The sequence below is a fragment of the Oncorhynchus masou genome, chromosome 12, assembly GCF_036934945.1.
Source record: "Oncorhynchus masou masou isolate Uvic2021 chromosome 12, UVic_Omas_1.1, whole genome shotgun sequence".
Lineage (NCBI taxonomy): Eukaryota > Metazoa > Chordata > Actinopteri > Salmoniformes > Salmonidae > Oncorhynchus > Oncorhynchus masou.
In genome coordinates this window covers 57931261-57948975 of record NC_088223.1, presented here as the reverse complement: position 1 = coordinate 57948975, position 17715 = coordinate 57931261, and the positions used below count along the sequence as shown (strand labels likewise).

Genomic DNA, 17715 nt, shown 5'->3' with positions numbered 1-17715 from the left:
CAGGACATCACTACACTCACTGGCTGGTTCACCACCACCCACAGGACATCACTACACTCACTGGCTGGTTCACCACCACCCACAGGACATCACTACACTCACTGGCTGGAACCTTCCTTCACCTCCACACATGCTGTACACTAGCTCCATTTCAGCCATGTCTTTGTACTCTCTTTGTTTCCAGGAAGCATCCATGTGGCTTTAAGCTTTCTGAGAAATGGACATATGCTGCAGTATCTCCCCAAGGTGGCCTATGGGAATCATTTTTTAGCTAGTTGAGCAAAAAGCGGAAGTTTTTAGCCTTAATACATTTTTGTTATCTCTGCTTCTATTAAAGATTTGTGCTTCTCGTTTTGCCCTCATGACAAAATAAGCAGCTTTTGAGTAATGGGCATGTGGTGGAAATAGGAACCCGGGAAAGGCCAAGGTTTTCTCTTATTAAGTTCAAAGGCCATCGTTCAGAGACTGAGGGTGAGGAGCGCTTTATAATCCACTGGAAAGGGCAGGAAATCACCACTGAGGAACAGTGTGAAGGCTAACTGTACCATTACTAAATCCATTATTTGGGTCGCCTATTTTTTTCTGCTGAATGCTTTTTCCTCTGTTTCTTCCCATACGTTTATCTTTAATAGAAAGATAAGATTCAATTGATTTTTTTTGTAGTAAAATCTTTGCCTCTGAACTGAAGTTCAGGTTTTTGTGAGGTAAGATGTAGTACTCAATTATGGGTGACAGCTAAGGTTCTGTAGTTTTTATCTGGTTAGGAGTGGTTGTTTCATATCAGTGTATGGAAATTGTTGTTTCTGTTCCAGTAGAAAAATAGAAGTCTAAGTCTGTGTAATTCTTGGTTTGGTGGTTCATTGTTCGCTGGAAATAATATCAGGTTTTTGACTTGATTTAACATATGAACTTTTTAGATAATGTGTTTGTAATGTCATATAAAGTCATAAATATATGAAGTCATGACTTGATGAATATGATGTTAATATAATGTTCAATCAGGTCAAAAACCGGATATTATTTCCAGCGAACATTGAACCACCAAACCAAGAATTACTCAAATAACTCTTTAGACTTTTTCTACTGGAACAGAAACAACCGTTTCCATATACAACCACTCCTAACCAGATAAAAACCACAAAACCTTAGCCGCCTTAGATTAACTATAAAACAAATAGTTTTTCATTGCAAACCTCTTGAGTCTGTCTGGTTTAGTCAGTATAGTAATGATGATAGACCAGGCCATGTGCGTTTCTCTGGCTGCTCTGAAAATATATAACATTTAACAAATATATGCAGTTGGTAAAAAAGTAGTTATTCCAAATGCACCAGCCCAAGAAATAGAAAAGTGTAATTGGAGGAATGCGGTGAAGTGGTATATTACTGTGCGAATCGAGTTCCCTCCTCCCTCTTTCCTTCCTCCCTCTCTAGCAGGAAGATTAACGGAGTGTGTCTCTATCCAGAGGCCTGTCTTATAATAATGATTGTATAATGAAACCCACTAGGGCTCACACTCCGTCTTCCCCGTTCATGAAATTTGATTAGGCTTCCATAATGTCACTGTATGATGTATCCGTTCTCAACAGATGTGCCGTGGTTAGATGGAAATACACTCTGAGAGTGTTAGGAATGTGTTCTATGGCAGCGACAAACATACGAAAAGCCCATGGTGCTTGATAAGCGGCTGGCTGCGTCATAGAATGTCCTGTAACTTTTGATTGATTTATCATGGTTTCCAGAGCTTTTTGAAGTCGTCCCAGCATGACTTCATCAGGAATATATATCTCTCTTTTGAGAAGCAACAATTTCCCTTTTGAAAGTGTGCCTGTGTCTATCTCCTCTCTCTCTCTCTCTCTCTCTCTCTCTCTCTCTCATACAGTAGTGGAGGGAGGGCATATGGAAGACAGGATGTTTTCTTTTGAAACACAGCCCAGTCTTCCTCTGTGTGTTTTCTTTCCTCATGTATACCTCTGGGAGCCGGGGGGAATTGAACAGAGCAGCCGATGGGCTTCCTAATTAAGCGCTTGTTTTAAGTCAGGGAGTGCGCTGCTGAGTGGAAGCAGGTGGTGTGGGCGGGTGCTTCTCCTGCACCGTCAAAGTAGAGCTCAGTCTTCACTAACACAGCGCACGCACACACACACATGAATGCAGACCACACACACATTCACGCACAGGTAGGAGAGAGACACACCGAACCAAAGCTATTACCCAGGGCAATGACATCCACTCCTACCCAGCCCTACACTCTTACAGAAAAGGGTTCCAAAAGGGTTCTTTGGCGGTTCCCTAGATAACACCGTTTGGTTCTAAGAGTGTAGATGATTATGTCAGAATCTTGGCTCACGACTCACATCCTCTCAACAGACTGACATACAGTAGACAGACAGACACCCTCTCAATATGAATAGCCCTTTGTTTATTTCTCTTCTGTTTGCCTCATTCATTAAGGTCTAAACATCACAAATGAGTCCTGTTGAATATGTCTGTCTGAGATTTGCTGAATGTAGCACTGTGTTACGGCTTTCATGGCGTAACAAATCCTAATTGGCCATAGAGGCTGACTTCGGGGCGGAATCTACTTGACGCTGGGAATATTGTGTTGTCTAATTGGGTTTTGCCATAATCTGCCGCCACTACAAATGCTCATGCACAAGCTGCATGGAAATCGTGTAACACTTGGAATCGGCTTCCAAGATGTATTGATGTTTGATTTAATTCATCAAAAGAGCTTCCAGCCTTGGAAAATGGTCTGCAGCAACTCTCCAGAGAAGGCTGACTGATGAGGCCTGGCTGGTTTGCCGATGCTGCAACACATGATTATTGGATGTGTACATGTCCAGCCATCCTGTATGTCAATAACATGGAGACGAGGGCTAGGGTTTCTCAAGATCAAAAACAGCACGTTATTCAATAGCATAGAGTAAATCACAGTGACGTTTAGGCTGATAATACTAATCTGATGAGATATTCATTCTCTATAGTTAGTGCGTTGAGTGGCTCTGCGTACTCTATTTCTGTAGTAGGGTTAGCTCTGTTGTACTGTACCTCCTCTGCACTGTACTGCACTATGCTTCCACTCTCTCCTCTGCATTCACACTCTCTCAGCCCCATACAGTACAGTCCAGTACCGTCGCACCCACTCTCTTTCTCTGTGTGCTGAGCAGACCCACGACCTGGCCATCCGCTGCATCCAGAAGAACATCAAGAAGAACAAGGGAGTGAAGGGCTGGCCCTGGTGGAAGCTGTTCACCACCGTACGGCCGCTCATCGAGGTGCAGCTCACAGAGGAACAGATTCGAGGAAAAGATGTGAGTATCTCTGTCTCGCTTTCTGACTCTAAGCCTGTTTCGCCATCCAAACTCACCCACTGCAAATCTGCTCCACATGACTAAAGTAAGGGTTTTTATACTTGGAAATGTGTGATTGCACGCCCACGACAATGAGTCAAGTCTCCAGAGTTGCTATATGATGTCAGGTGGGAGTGGTGAATATCTCCATAGTGTTGCACAGGATTCCAACATGGCTACCCCTGCTGTAGCTATTTTCTACTGTCTCTTTCCCGTTCTTATATTTGTGCTTGTACTGTATGTTCTCTTCCAGGAGGAGATCCAGCATCTGAAGGGCAAGCTGGAGAAGACTGAGAAAGAGAGGAACGAACTGAGACTGAACAGTGATCGACTGGAGAGCAGGGTGAGTCTCCTGGGGCCTTTCTTCTATGCACTGCATTCTGGGAGACAGCGTTTGCTGCAGGAGTAGTATAAAGTAACTCAGTCTTACTGTCTTCATTCACCAGAAGCTGTGTCAGGTTATCAACTCAAACAGTCCACCTTTGTTCAATGTTTGACTCCGTCTGTGATAAGAAAAGTAGGCTGAGGATATGACTCTCGGGCTTCATAGGTAGCCTTTTGATGGTGTGTTTGTAGTGCACTGTGACCGAAGATATAGCCAGGCCATGGGGCATAGACATTAAATACTGTGTGTGTGTGTTCCTCCAGATCACAGAGTTGTCAGCGGAGCTTGCGGATGAGAGGAACACTGGAGAGTCGGCCTCCCAGCTGCTGGAGACAGAGACGTCTGAGAGACTGAGACTGGAGAAAGACATGAAGGACCTACAGGTACAGACAGACTCACTCACTTTTGAGTGTCTGTACTTACACTAATGTTGTGAGCCTAAATAACAGGACAGAGAAGATGGAGCACGAACGTAACATTTGGTAGGGGGAATATTCAATTTTCTGTCTACCTCTGTCTACCTCAGGCTAAGTTTGACTTGATGAAGAAGCAGATGGAGTGTATGGAGATGGAGGTGATGGAGGCTCGTCTCATCAGAACGGCAGAGCTCAACGGGGACATGGACGACGACGATGATGATGCAGGTGAGTTCTTCTGCTGCCAAAGGTCTCTTATCCACACAAACCCATTGAATGACTATTCTGTTGTCATAATGGCTGAGTGAATGAATGGCATTATAAATATAAAAAATCAAATGAAATTGTATTTGTCCTTTGCCGAATACAACGGGTGTAGACTTTAAAACCTCTACACGATCGGTGGGTCACCTGCGGGACAGTTGATGTTAATGTGATTAGCATAAGTAACATAAGTAAGTAACAAGGACATTTTCCAGGACATAGACATATCTGATATTGGCAGAAAACGTAAGGTTCTTGTTAATCTAACTGCACTGTCCAATTTACACTAGCTATTACAGTGAAAACATACCATGTTATTGTTTGAGGAGAGTGCACAGTTCTGAACTTGAAAATGTATTAATAAACCAAGTAGGCACATTTGGGCAGTCTCGATTCACATTTTTTAACAGAAATGCAATGGTTCATTGGATCAGTCTAAAGCTTTGCACATACACTGCTGCCATCCAATGGCCAAAATCTAAATTGCGCCTGGGCTGCATTAATACATTATGGCCTTTCTCTTGCATTTCAAAGATGATGGTCCTAAGAAAATACAAAAAACGCATGTTTTTTTTCTTTGTGCTATCTTATACCAGATTTAATGTCTTACATTATCCTACATTAATTTCACATTTCCACAAACTTCAAAGTATTTCCTTTCAAATGGTATCAAGAATATGCATATGAATGCTTCAGGTCCTGAGCTACAGGCAGTTAGATTTCATTTTAGGTGAAAATTTGAAAAAAGGGGGCTTGATACCTGATAAAATGCATGAGACTGGAGCTACTGTATATACAGGGAATACCAGTACCAGATCAATGTGCAGCGGTACGAGGTACTTAAGGTAGATATGTACATGAAGGCAGGGTAAAGTGACTAGGCATCAGGATAGATAACAATAAGAGGTGTAACCATTTAATGAACTATTTAGCAGTCTTATGGCTTGGGGGTAGAAGCGGTCTCAGAGCCTGTTGGCCTAAGAGCCGATGCTGCGGTACCGTTAGCTGGACAATAACAGAGTGAACTCCGACACAGCCTGATATAGAGGTCCTGGATGGCAGGGAGTTCGGCCCCAGTGATGTACTGGGCTGTCTGCACCACCCTCTGTAGCACTTTGTGGTCGAGGGCAGTGCATTATCATACCAAGCGATGATGCAGCCAGTCAAGATCCTCTTGATGGTGCAGCTGTAGAACTTTTTGAGGACCCATGCCAAATCTTTTCAGCCTCCTGAGGGGGAAGAGGTGCTGTCTTGCCCTCTTCACGACTGTGTGGGTGTGTGTGGACCATGTTTAAGTCCTTAGTGACGTGGACGCCAAAGAACTTGAAGCTCTCAACCCACTCCATATCACTGTCTACTGGTATAAGACTACTGGTATAAGAGGTTACTCACAAATGACATCGGAAGAGTGGGTTGTATTATGATCACCTTTGTTTTTCAGAGGCTAACAGACACAGCTTAGAAAGGGGCCAATGGTATGTAAAGCTGCAATATGTAACTTTTTGGGCGACCCGACCAAATTCACTAGAAATGCTCGTTATAGATCTATCATTCTCATTTGAAAGCAAGCCTAAGAAGCGGTAGATCTGTTCTATGTGCACTATTTCTATGCTTTTCCTTAAGTTTCGTACAATATTTGTGGTTATGGAAACTATATTTCACAGCGGTTTAGATGGTTCAATGAATCTCTACACTATACTGGCTTGTTTTGTCAAATAAACTGAAATTAGGCAAACTATTAGAATTTTTGCAACCTGGTGCGATTTCTGCATAGTGCATCTTTAATAGTTCCAAACTGGTAATATGGTATGGGTATTGTGTGACTCATCGTTAGTACAATATTTGAGACTCCATACAGTAGGAAATTGGGTCAATAGTTGCATTATAATATAACTGGCCCATGAATTGACCTACAGGTGTGGAATTAAGATGCCCATTGTCAGGCCTGAGTCCTCTCTCTCTCCTCTGATCTTCTGCATTGAGTGAGGTGTCATGCTGTGAGTGTATTGTCCTTGAGTCTCTCTGTGCCCGTGAGTCAAGGAGCTCGAATACCCGGCCTCCATAAAGCCAGAGTGGGGAGGTTTCAGATAAATGAGAAAATAATCTTGTGGATCAGAGCCGGTGGCCCCTGGAAGCTGTCATTATACTATATATATGCAAATGTCTGTTCGTAATGGAAAGCCCCAGTGTTCCTGTGTGAAGGGGGAATGGACAGCCTCGCAAACGATAAGTCTGAGAAATGAACCTGGACCCGCCTCTAGTCTCTGCTGCTTTGGTGTAGATAGTCTCTGACAGCCACAGCTCTGGGCCAAGTTAAAGCTCTAGATTAGATCGATTAGATTAGTTTATTAGTCACATGCACAGGGTCGCAGATGTAATCACAGTGAAATTCGTATTCTCCGAGCTCCAACAGTATAGGTCAAAAAAAGAGAAGTGAATGATATTATAATATTATTATTATTAATAATAATAATAATAAATGCACATTTACAGCTGTAGCCATGCTGTTAGGTTCTGACCTTCCACCATAAACCCTTACAGATTCCATACTCTGAGTTTTCAATGGTGTCAAGTCCATTTTTACATTAATCTCCTTGTAGTTGATGAACTTTCAGTGTCATCTTCCCTCAGTAGAGACGATATCTTGAGGGATATTCTTGTTCCCTTGAGTTTCTTGAAGTTTTTTTTTTGTATTATCAAGTTGTGATGAAATGTTTAGTAGAAGTTTCCGTGTCTGTTGTTGGCAACGCTTGAATGTGAGACACAGAAAACCGTCTCTAACCTAATGATCCTCAGCAGCATCCACTGGCTCAGTCACATTGAGCCTCCATCCTCGTTCAGTCAGCCAATCTAGCATTAAAGGATTGGTCACTCCAAATGTCCCATGGTCTGTGTCCGTCACTCCCTGACCGTATGTACTGTCCTTGGTCTGTCTCACAGGAGGAGAGTGGCGGCTGAAGTACGACCGAGCCATCCGGGAGACTGAGTTCACCAAGAAGAGACTTCAGCAGGAGTTTGAAGACAAGCTGGAGACGGAGCAGCAGAATAAAAGACACCTGGAGAGAAGGGTACAGCCCTGGTCTTACACTAATGCTTAATTCCATATTGTTCCCTGGTGTACTGTAGTGATATCTCATACTGTATGATAGTAGAGTACTCATACTGTGTGGGTGTGTGTAGCTGACTGACTTGCAGGCGGACAGTGATGAGGTGCAGCGCTCTGTGCAGCAGCTGAAGAAGAAGTGTAGCAGATTGACAGCTGAGCTGCAGGACACCAAGCTGCACTTGGAGGGCCAGCAGAGCCGCAACCACGACCTGGAGAAGAAACAGAGGAAGTATGTACACGCACCCACACTTGCAGGCACACACACTAATACACAATGGTAAAGCCTTCATTCACCAGCTCTGGTTATTTAACACTGACTATAGATATAAGAGACGGTCACATATAGCACTAGATGACACACCATCCAAAGAGGGAGAAGTGATGAACCTGTTTCTTTGTCTGCTGAAATGTCCTCACTCTCACTAGGTGACCTACCGAGGATACTACTACACATTTCTTCATTTGAACAGAGAATAGAGACTGGCTGTAATCTGTGGAATTGCATTAGCCAAGGGAATGAGTCAGACTTTTAGAACTTGAGAGGTTTGTGCTGTGACAGAATGTGATCTCTCCCCTGGGGCTAATTGAAGATGCTCTGTGGGAGTAATCATTTTCAGCTGTGCAAAGCCGAGGACGGCTCCTCTTAGAGAAGAAAAAGAGAATTAAGAGACCTGACAGTTCAGAACACTTCAAAATTCAGCTGAACACTCCTAAGTATAGCTGGCCCAGACTATTGAATAGAACATTATGCTATTGTAAATTAACTGGCCACTCATAACATTTAAAGGTGAGTGCTGATAATGAGGTTAAAATGGAAGCTATACTGCTAGCTATAGTCCTCAGTGGGATGAGATGAAGTGAAATAGTTTTTTATTGCAATGAATTCAGTTGTAAATGATTTAACTCAACAAATGGCCCTGGTTAAATATTTGATTTTAGGAGAGGTCTTGAGGCTGTATGACGGCCTGCCAGTAGTGTAACATGAGTGTTGTGTGTTGCAGGTTTGACTTGGAGCAGAACCAGTCCCAGGACGAGGTGCTGAGGGAGAAGAACCTGAGAGAGAAGCTGTGCCGGGAGAGAGACATGATGACTGGGGAGCTGTTCAGTCTGCGCCAACAGCTGCAGGTACCAGCTGAACAAGGATGATAGATCATAATGTTATTGTTGCCCCTGGGAAGACCATGTTCTCCATCTCCTCTGTATGTCTGGCCTGGTCCAGGAGTCCTCTGAGTATCTCTGTCTGTTTGCTGCCCCTTGCCTACCTGCTTGCCTGTCTGCAGGACAAAGACATGGAGCTGTGTGCCGTCCAGCTGAAGGTGGAGCAGCTGGATGCGGAGCTACAGGACCTGTCCTCCCAGGAGTCCAAGGACGAGGCCTCGCTGTCCAAGACCAAGAAGACCCTCCGCGACCTGGAGGCCAAGGTCAAAGACCAGGAAGAGGAGCTGGACGAGCAGGCCGGGACCATCCAGATGCTGGAGCAGGTAGTGGAGGAGGAGAGGAGGTGAAGAGGGGAACAATACAGAGCCCTTATAGGAGTTGCCGGTCTCTAACAGTCTATTTGTGTGTGTCCTTCAGGCCAAGCTGCGTCTGGAGATGGAGATGGTGAGTCTGCGGCAGACCCACTCCAAAGATATTGAGAGCAAGGATGAGGAGGTGGAGGAGATCAGGCAGTCCTGCAGTAAGAAGGTATGGAGGCCTGCTCACACTCAGCACACGACTGTATTTTCCACAGCATTCCTATTTGTGTTTTATCAGCTATGCATAACCTCCCTACTTTAGAAAAACAACATGCCGACCCATGTCAAGTATACAACAGCTCTGACAGGCACTTAAACTAACACATACAATAATGTATAGGCAATCGTGTCAAATTACACTGCACTCTGAATTCCTATCTTGACTGCCTTAATTTCCCCAATAGCAACAAGTCATGGCAACCATATCTGGAAATGACTGTTGACGTGATTTGTCGTCATTTGGAATGTTTTGATTACATACTTGTATAATTCTTTATACATTTTTACCCACAGTAAATTCACATTGACAGTCAGGCATTTAGTGCCGCATAGAGTATGAAATTGATCCCTCTGAGGGGTGGCCAGTCCTCTTCTGGCTGTGCCGGGTGGAAATTATAACAGAACATGGCCAAGATGTTCAAATGTTTATAGATGAACAGCAGGGTCAAATAATAATAATCACAGTGGTTATCGAGGGTGCAACAGGTCAGCACCTCAGGAGTAAATGTCAGTTGGCTTTTCATAGCCGATAATTCAGAGTATCTCTACCGCTCCTGCTGTCTCTAGAGAGTTGAAAACAGCAGGTCTGGGACAGGTAGCACATCTGGTGAACTGGTTAGGGTTCCATAGCCACAGGCAGAACAGTTGAAACTGGATCAGCAGCACGACCAGGTGGCCTGGGGACAGCAAGAGAGAGAGATAAAATACTTAAATTAACACAGGACACCGGATAGACAGGATAAATACTCCAGATATAACAGAATGACCCAAGCCCCCCGACACACAAACTATTGCAGAATAAATACTGGAGGCTTAGACAGGAGGGGTCGGGAGACACTGTGGCCCTGTCCGACGATACCCCGGACAGGGCCAAACAGGCAGGATATAACCCCACCTACTTTGCCAAAGCACAGCCCCCACACCACTAGAGGGATATCTTCAACCACCAACTTACCATCCTGAGACAAGGCCGAGTATAGCTCACAAAGATAACCCCACGGCACAACCCAAGGGGATGGCGCCAGCCCAGACAGGGGCGGTTCGTTGCTCCAGTGCCTTTCCGTTCACCTTCACACTCCTGGGCCAGACTACACTCAATCATAGGACCTACTGAAGAGATGAGTCTTCAATAAAGACCAAGTCTGCGTCTCCCACACGGATAAGCAGACTATTCCATAAAAATGGAGCTCTATAGGAGAAAGTCCTGCCTCTAGCTGTTTGCTTAGAAATTGCTTAGAAATTCTAGGGACAGTAAGGAGGCCTGCGTCTTGTGACCGTAGCGTACGTGTAGGTATGTACGGCCAGGACCAAATCGGAAAGATAGGTAGGAGCAAGCCCATGTAATGCTTTGTAGGTTAGCCGTAAAACCTTGAAATCAGCCCTTGCCTTAACAGGAAGCCAGTGTAGAGAGGCAAGCACTGGAGTAATATGATATTTTTTTGGGGTTCTAGTCAAGGTTCTAGCAGCCGTGTTTAGCACTAACTGAAGTTTATTTAGTGCTTTCTCGGGGTAACCGAAAAGTAGACCATTGCAGTAGTCTAACCTAGAAGTGACAAAATCATGGATTAATTTTTCGGCATCATTTTTGGACAGAAAATTTCTGATTTTTGCAATGTTATGTAGATGGAAAAAGCTGTCCTTGAAACAGTCTCTATGTTCGTCAAAAGAGAGATCAGGGTCCAGAGTAACACCGAGGTCATTCACAGTTTCATTAGAGATGACTGTACAACCATAAAGATGAATTGTCAGATTCAACAAAAGATCTCTTTGTTTCTTGGGACCTAGAATAGCATCTCTGTTTTGTCTGAGTTTAAAAGTAGAACATTTGCTGCCATACACTTTCTCATGTCTGAAACACAGGCTTCCAGGGAGGGCAATTTTGGGGCTTCACCATGTTCCATTGAAATGTACAGTTGTGTGTCGTCCGCATAGCAGTGAAAGTTAGCAGTCCTAAAACGGAGCCTTGAGGAACACCGAAATTTACAGTTGATTTGTCAGAGGACAAACCATCCACAGAGACCAAGTTTACGGAATCTACTTATCTTCCTCCTGGCTGTCTCTGTCTGTATGTCCATTCTACAGCTGAAGCAGATGGAGGTACAGCTGGAGGAGGAGTATGATGACAAGCAGAAAGTCCTGCGTGAGAGGAGAGAGCTGGAGACCAAACTGCTGTCTGCCCAGGACCAGGTACTCCATCACACTGTTACTGATGTGTGTGTGACATCACCCCGTCATTGTAAATAAGAATTTGTTCTTAAACCTGTTGAGGCGATGGGTTCCACCCAGGGGACCCCACCCCCCCGTTCAGCTGAAAAGGTGGTGCAGGGAATGCAAAAATATTCTTAAGAAATATTTAACCTCCACACATTAACAAGTCCAAAACCTCAAATGAAAGATAAACACCTTGTTCATCTACCCAGCCTGTCAGATGTTTTAAATGTTTTACGGCGAAAACACAACATATATTTATGTTAGACCACCACCAAACCAAAGAAGAAACATAGCCATTTTTTCCAGCAAAAGATAAAATCACAAAAGCAGGACTTTAAAAAAAATCAATCACTAACCTCTTGAAAATCTTCATCAGATGACAGTCATATGACATGTTACATAGTACATTTATGTTTTGTTCGATAATATGCATTTTATATCCATAAATCTCGGTTTACATTGACGCCATGTTCAGAAAATCCTCCAAAATATCCGGAGGAATTATAGAAAGCTACGCCAGATAACAGAAATACTCATCATAAACTTTGACTAAAGATACATGTTCTACATATAATTAAAGATACACTGGTTCTTAATGCAACCGCTGTGTCACATCTTTTTTTAACATTACGGAAAAAGCCTAACATTGCAATAATCTGAGACGGCGCTCAGACGTAACAATATTTCTCCGCCATGTTGGAGACAACAGAAATACAAAATTACAACATAAATATTCCCTTACCTTTGATGATCTTTCATCAGAATGTAGTGCAAGGAGTCCTAGTTCAACAATAAATCGTTTTGTTCCATAATGTTAAATTCTAGTGTCCAAGTAGCAGCATTTGCTATCACTTTCAGCTCACATGCCCAAAAAATGACTTCTGGTCCAGGATAACTTTGCATGAAAACTTCCAAAACTTCCAAAAGACATATTACAGGTCGAAGAAACTGGTCAAACTAAGTGCAGAATCAATCTTCAGGATGTTATAATCATATATATCCAATAACATTCCAACCGGATCATTCGTTTTCATCTGGGGCTGATTGGAACAGCCGTAGCACTCAAAGAGAAATGCGCCACAACAAAATGGCATTCTCTTGCGACACCGACTATTTTCCCTCCCATTAGGTCAAAGTTCACAGCAAAAGCTCCATTACACATTCTACTGAATGAGGACATCTAGTGGAAGACGTAGGAAGTGTTTCCAGATCCATAACTTGTTGGGAAGGGAGGGGGCGATGACGTCAAAGTTGCCCCAACTTTCAGGATTTCAAAACTTGTTTGGAAGATTGCCTGCCCTGTGAGTTCTGTTATACTCACAGACATAATTCAAACGGTTTTAGAAATTCCAGAGTTTTTTCTATCCAATATTAATTATAATATGCATATACAGTGCCTTGCGAAAGTATTCGGCCCCCTTGAACTTTGCGACCTTTTGCCACATTTCAGGCTTCAAACATAAAGATATAAAACTGTATTTTTTTGTGAAGAATCAACAACAAGTGGGACACAATCGTGAAGTGGAACGACATTTATTGGATATTTCAAACTTTAACAAATCAAAAACTGAAAAATTGGGCATGCAAAATTATTCAGCCCCTTTACTTTCAGTGCAGCAAACTCTCTCCAGAAGTTCAGTGAGGATCTCTGAATGATCCAATGTTGACCTAAATGACTAATGATGATAAATACAATCCACCTGTGTGTAATCAAGTCTCCGTATAAATGCACCTGCACCGTGATAGACTCAGAGGTCCGTTAAAAGCGCAGAGAGCATCATGAAGAACAAGGAACACACCAGGCAGGTCCGAGATACTGTTGTGAAGAAGTTTAAAGCCGGATTTGGATACAAAAAGATTTCCCAAGCTTTAAACATCCCAAGGTGCACTGTGCAAGCGATAATATTGAAATGGAAGGAGTATCAGACCACTGCAAATCTACCAAGACCTGGCCGTCCCTCTAAACTTTCAGCTCATACAAGGAGAAGACTGATCAGAGAAGCAGCCAAGAGGCCCATGATCACTCTGGATGAACTGCAGAGATCTACAGCTGAGGTGGGAGACTCTGTCCATAGGACAACAATCAGTCGTATATTGCACAAATCTGGCCTTTATGGAAGAGTTGCAAGAAGAAAGCCATTTCTTAAAGATATCCATAAAAAGTGTTGTTTAAAGTTTGCCACAAGCCACCTGGGAGACACACCAAACATGTGGAAGAAGGTGCTCTGGTCAGATGAAACCAAAATTGAACTTTTTGGCAACAATGAAAAATGTTATGTTTGGCGTAAAAGCAACACAGCTCATCACCCTGAACACACCATCTCCACTGTCAAACATGGTGGTGGCAGCATCATGGTTTGGGCCTGCTTTTCTTCAGCAGGGACAGGGAAGATGGTTAAAATTGATGGGAAGATGGATGGAGCCAAATACAGGACCATTCTGGAAGAAAACCTGATGGAGTCTGCAAAAGACCTGAGACTGGGACGGAGATTTGTCTTCCAATAAGACAATGATCCAAAACATAAAGCAAAATCTACAATGGAATGGTTCAAAAATAAACATATCCAGGTGTTAGAATGGCCAAGTCAAAGTCCAGACCTGAATCCAATCGAGAATCTGTGGAAAGAACTGAAAACTGCTGTTCACAAATGGTCTCCATCCAACCTCACTGAGCTCGAGCTGTTTTGCAAGGAGGAATGGGAAAAAATGTCAGTCTCTCGATGTGCAAAACTGATAGAGACATACCCCAAGCGACTTACAGCTGTAATCGCAGCAAAAGGTGGCGCTACAAAGTATTATCTTAAGGGGGCTGAATAATTTTGCACGCCCAATTTTTCAGTTTTTGATTTGTTAAAAAAGTTTGAAATATCCAATAAATGTCCTTCCACTTCATGATTGTGTCCCACTTGTTGTTGATTCTTCACAAAAAAATACAGTTTTATATCTTTGTTTGAAGCCTGAAATGTGGCAAAAGGTCGCAAAGTTCAAGGGGGCCGAATACTTTCGCAAGGCACTGTATATGCATATTATAATTAATATTGGATAGAAAAAACTCTGGAATTTAGGACAGATTTTGATGCAGTTCACTATGGGCACGCAATTTATCCAAAGTGAAAATACTGCCCCCTATCTCTAAGTGGTTTAACTGAATTTCCTAGTTAAATAAAGGTTAAATAAATAAAATAATTCAATTTACATTTTTAAATCACTCTGACAGGCTGTCTACACCGCTCACGTCGCTTTGCAAAATAAATGTAGAAATCTATATTGTTCAATTATTGCACCCACACTGCATGCGCGAGCCAACGAGCTTCTGCATTGCCAAGGGCTAACACGGAACCTAAACCAGCTGCACACGTGCGCCATCATGGTTAAATGTATTTTGTCCCCCCACATCAAACGCAATCACGACATGCAGGTTAAAATATCAAAACAAACTCTGAACCAATTATATTAATTTGGGGACAGGTCGAAAACCATTAAACATGTATGACAAATTAGCTAGCTAGCTAGCTTTCACTTGCTAGCTAATTTGTCCTATTTAGCTAGCTTGCACTTGCTAGCAAATTTGTCCTATTTAATTAGCTTGCTGTTGCTAGCTATTTTTTCCTGGGATATAAACATTGAGTTGTTATTTTACCTGAAATGCACAAGGTCCTCTATTCCGCCAATTAATCCACACATAAAACAGTCAACCAAATCGTTTCTAGTCATCTCTCCTCCTTCCAGGCTTTTTCTTCTCTTGACTTTATATTGCGATTGGCAGCTTTCATAAATTAGGTGCATTACCGCCACCGACCTTGTTCGTCTTTCAGTCACCCACGTGGGTATAACCAATGAGGAGATGGCATGTGGGTATCTGCTTCTATAAACCAATGAGGAGATGGGAGAGGCAGGACTTGTAGCGCGATCTGCGTCACAAATAGAACTGAATTCTATTTAGCCCTTGGCAATGCAGACGCTCGTTGGCGCGCGAGAGCAGTGTGGGTTCAATAATTGAATAAATAGATTTCAAAATGTATTTTGCAACGCACGCGACGCGAGCGTTGTAGTTCAGCCTGTAAAATAGAAGTCAGTTCTACCAAATTGGTGGAATGACCCAGAGACTGTTTGCGTGTTCATCTCTAGGTGGGCTGCAGGGACGTGGAGACAGAGAAGAGGCTGAGGAAGGACCTGAAACGCACTAAAGTGCTGCTGGCCGACGCCCAGATCATGCTGGACCACATGAAGAACAACGCCCCCAGCAAGAGAGAGACCGCCCAGCTCAAAAACCAGGTACACCACCCTACATTACACTACATGGCCCGTCTTATTAACATCAGGTCAATCAGGTGCTTCAGTGACATTCTCAGCTCTTCTACTACAAATAGTCCTGTCAAAAATGTATTGCACTTGCTCTTCTGATCAAGGACAGGGTGTTACATTTAGTGATTTCTGAAGATTTCTTATTTTCCCGGACCTTGACCTTCTAATCCTCTCTTCCCCTCTCTTCCTCCACCTCTGCTTCCTCCTCCTGTTATATATCCATTCACAGCTGGAGGAGTCAGAGTTCACGTGTGCGGCGGCGGTGAAGTCTCGTAAGGGCATGGAGATAGAGATCGAGGACCTGCACATCCAGATGGAGGACGTGGTCAAAGTCAAGATGTCGGTGAGTGAGAGCTCCCTCAGCTGCCCCGTCTCAATATGAGAGGATTCCCTACCATTAAAGCTGCCTAGTGTGAACTGCACACAGAGTACGGAGTACGTCCACCGCCTGTGCTGTATTTCAATATCCTTTTAAAAGGGCTTACAGCCTCGTTAAATCAGTCAAGATAGCCATTTATCTAGGTGAAACATACACTGAGTATGCCGAACATTAGGAACACTTTCCTAATATTGAGTTGCACCCCCGTTTTGCCCTCAGGACAGCCTCAATTAGTTGGGGCATGGACTCTACAAGGTATCAAAGGATGCTGACCTATGTTGACTCCAATGCTTCCTACAGTTGTGTCAAGTTGTCTGGATGTCCTTTGGAGTGGTTGATCATTCTTGATACACGTGGAAAACTGTTGAGCATGAAAAACCCAGCAGCATTGCAGTTTGACACAAACTGGTTTGCCTGGCATCTACTACTATAACCTGTTCAAAGGCATTTTTGTCTTGCCCATTCACCCTCTGAATGGCACACATACACAATCCAAGTATTTGTATTTATTATGGATACCCATTAGTTCCTGCCAAGGCAGCAGCTACTCTTCCTGGGGTCCGAACACACCAAAACACCCACATTGCATATAAAACAACAGATAAAACAGGGAACTATGTTCGTACTGAATGAGCTAACGATTACAGCACATCATATAACATCCCTAGACCACCACATATCCACACAAAATGTTCAATCTCACAATGTGTGTCTGTACTTTTGTGTGTGTCTCAGTTGTCTCGAGGCTTAAACATCCTTCTTTAACCTGTCTCCTCCCCTTCATCTATACCAGTGGTTCCCAAACCTTTTTTAGTCCCGTACCCCTTCGAACATTCAACCTCCCGCTGTATATACCCCCTCTAGACCTGGGTCAGCGCACTCTCAAATGTTAATTTTTTTATATCATTGTAAGCCCGCCACATACACACTATACAATACATTTATTAAATATAAGAATACGAGTTAGTTTTTGTCACAACCCAGCTTGTGGGAAGTGACAAAGAGCTGTTACAGGACCAGGACAAAAAGTTTAATATAGTAATAATTAATAATTTTGTTCTTTATTTAGCCATCTTACATATAAAACCTTTTATTTGTTCATCACAAATGGTGAATAACTCACCACAGGTTAATGAGAAGGGTGTGCTTGAAAGGATGCACATAACTCTGCAATGTTGGGCTGTATTGGAGAGAGTCTTAAATCATTTCCCACACACAGTCTGTGCCTGTATTTAGTTTTCATGTTAGTGAGGGCCGAGAATCCACTCTCACATAGGTACGTGGTTGCAAAGGTTATCAGTGTCTTAACAGCGTGATTTACCAAGGCAAGAAACTCTGAGCGCAGCCCTGTCCAGAAATCCGGCAGTGGCTTCTGATTAATTTCAATTTTCACAGAGCCACTTGTTGCAATTTCGATGAGGCTCTCTTGTTCAGATATCGATAAATGGACTGGAGGCAGGGTATGAAATGGATAACGAATCCAGTTGTTTGTGTCATCCGTTTTTCGGGAAAGCGTCTGTGTAATTGCGCACCCAGCTCACTCGGGTGCTTCGCTATATTGTCCTT

At 43.2% G+C, this 17715-nt stretch overlaps 1 protein-coding gene across 4 annotated transcripts in view; it reads left to right on the top strand.

The window, feature by feature from the left end:
* The window catches only part of LOC135550489 (unconventional myosin-XVIIIa-like), a 114656-nt gene that overhangs the window by 76529 nt on the left and 20412 nt on the right, over positions 1 to 17715 (top strand). For all 4 annotated transcript variants that reach the window (XM_064981363.1, XM_064981361.1, XM_064981362.1 and 1 more), the window contains 12 exons: positions 3165 to 3308; positions 3601 to 3690; positions 3996 to 4115; positions 4259 to 4376; positions 7353 to 7480; positions 7593 to 7747; positions 8520 to 8643; positions 8799 to 8999; positions 9094 to 9204; positions 11337 to 11441; positions 15594 to 15740; positions 16000 to 16113. In XM_064981363.1, the coding sequence (XP_064837435.1) occupies positions 3165 to 3308; positions 3601 to 3690; positions 3996 to 4115; positions 4259 to 4376; positions 7353 to 7480; positions 7593 to 7747; positions 8520 to 8643; positions 8799 to 8999; positions 9094 to 9204; positions 11337 to 11441; positions 15594 to 15740; positions 16000 to 16113 (1557 nt within the window). The remainder of the gene's footprint in view (positions 1 to 3164; positions 3309 to 3600; positions 3691 to 3995; positions 4116 to 4258; positions 4377 to 7352; positions 7481 to 7592; positions 7748 to 8519; positions 8644 to 8798; positions 9000 to 9093; positions 9205 to 11336; positions 11442 to 15593; positions 15741 to 15999; positions 16114 to 17715) is intronic.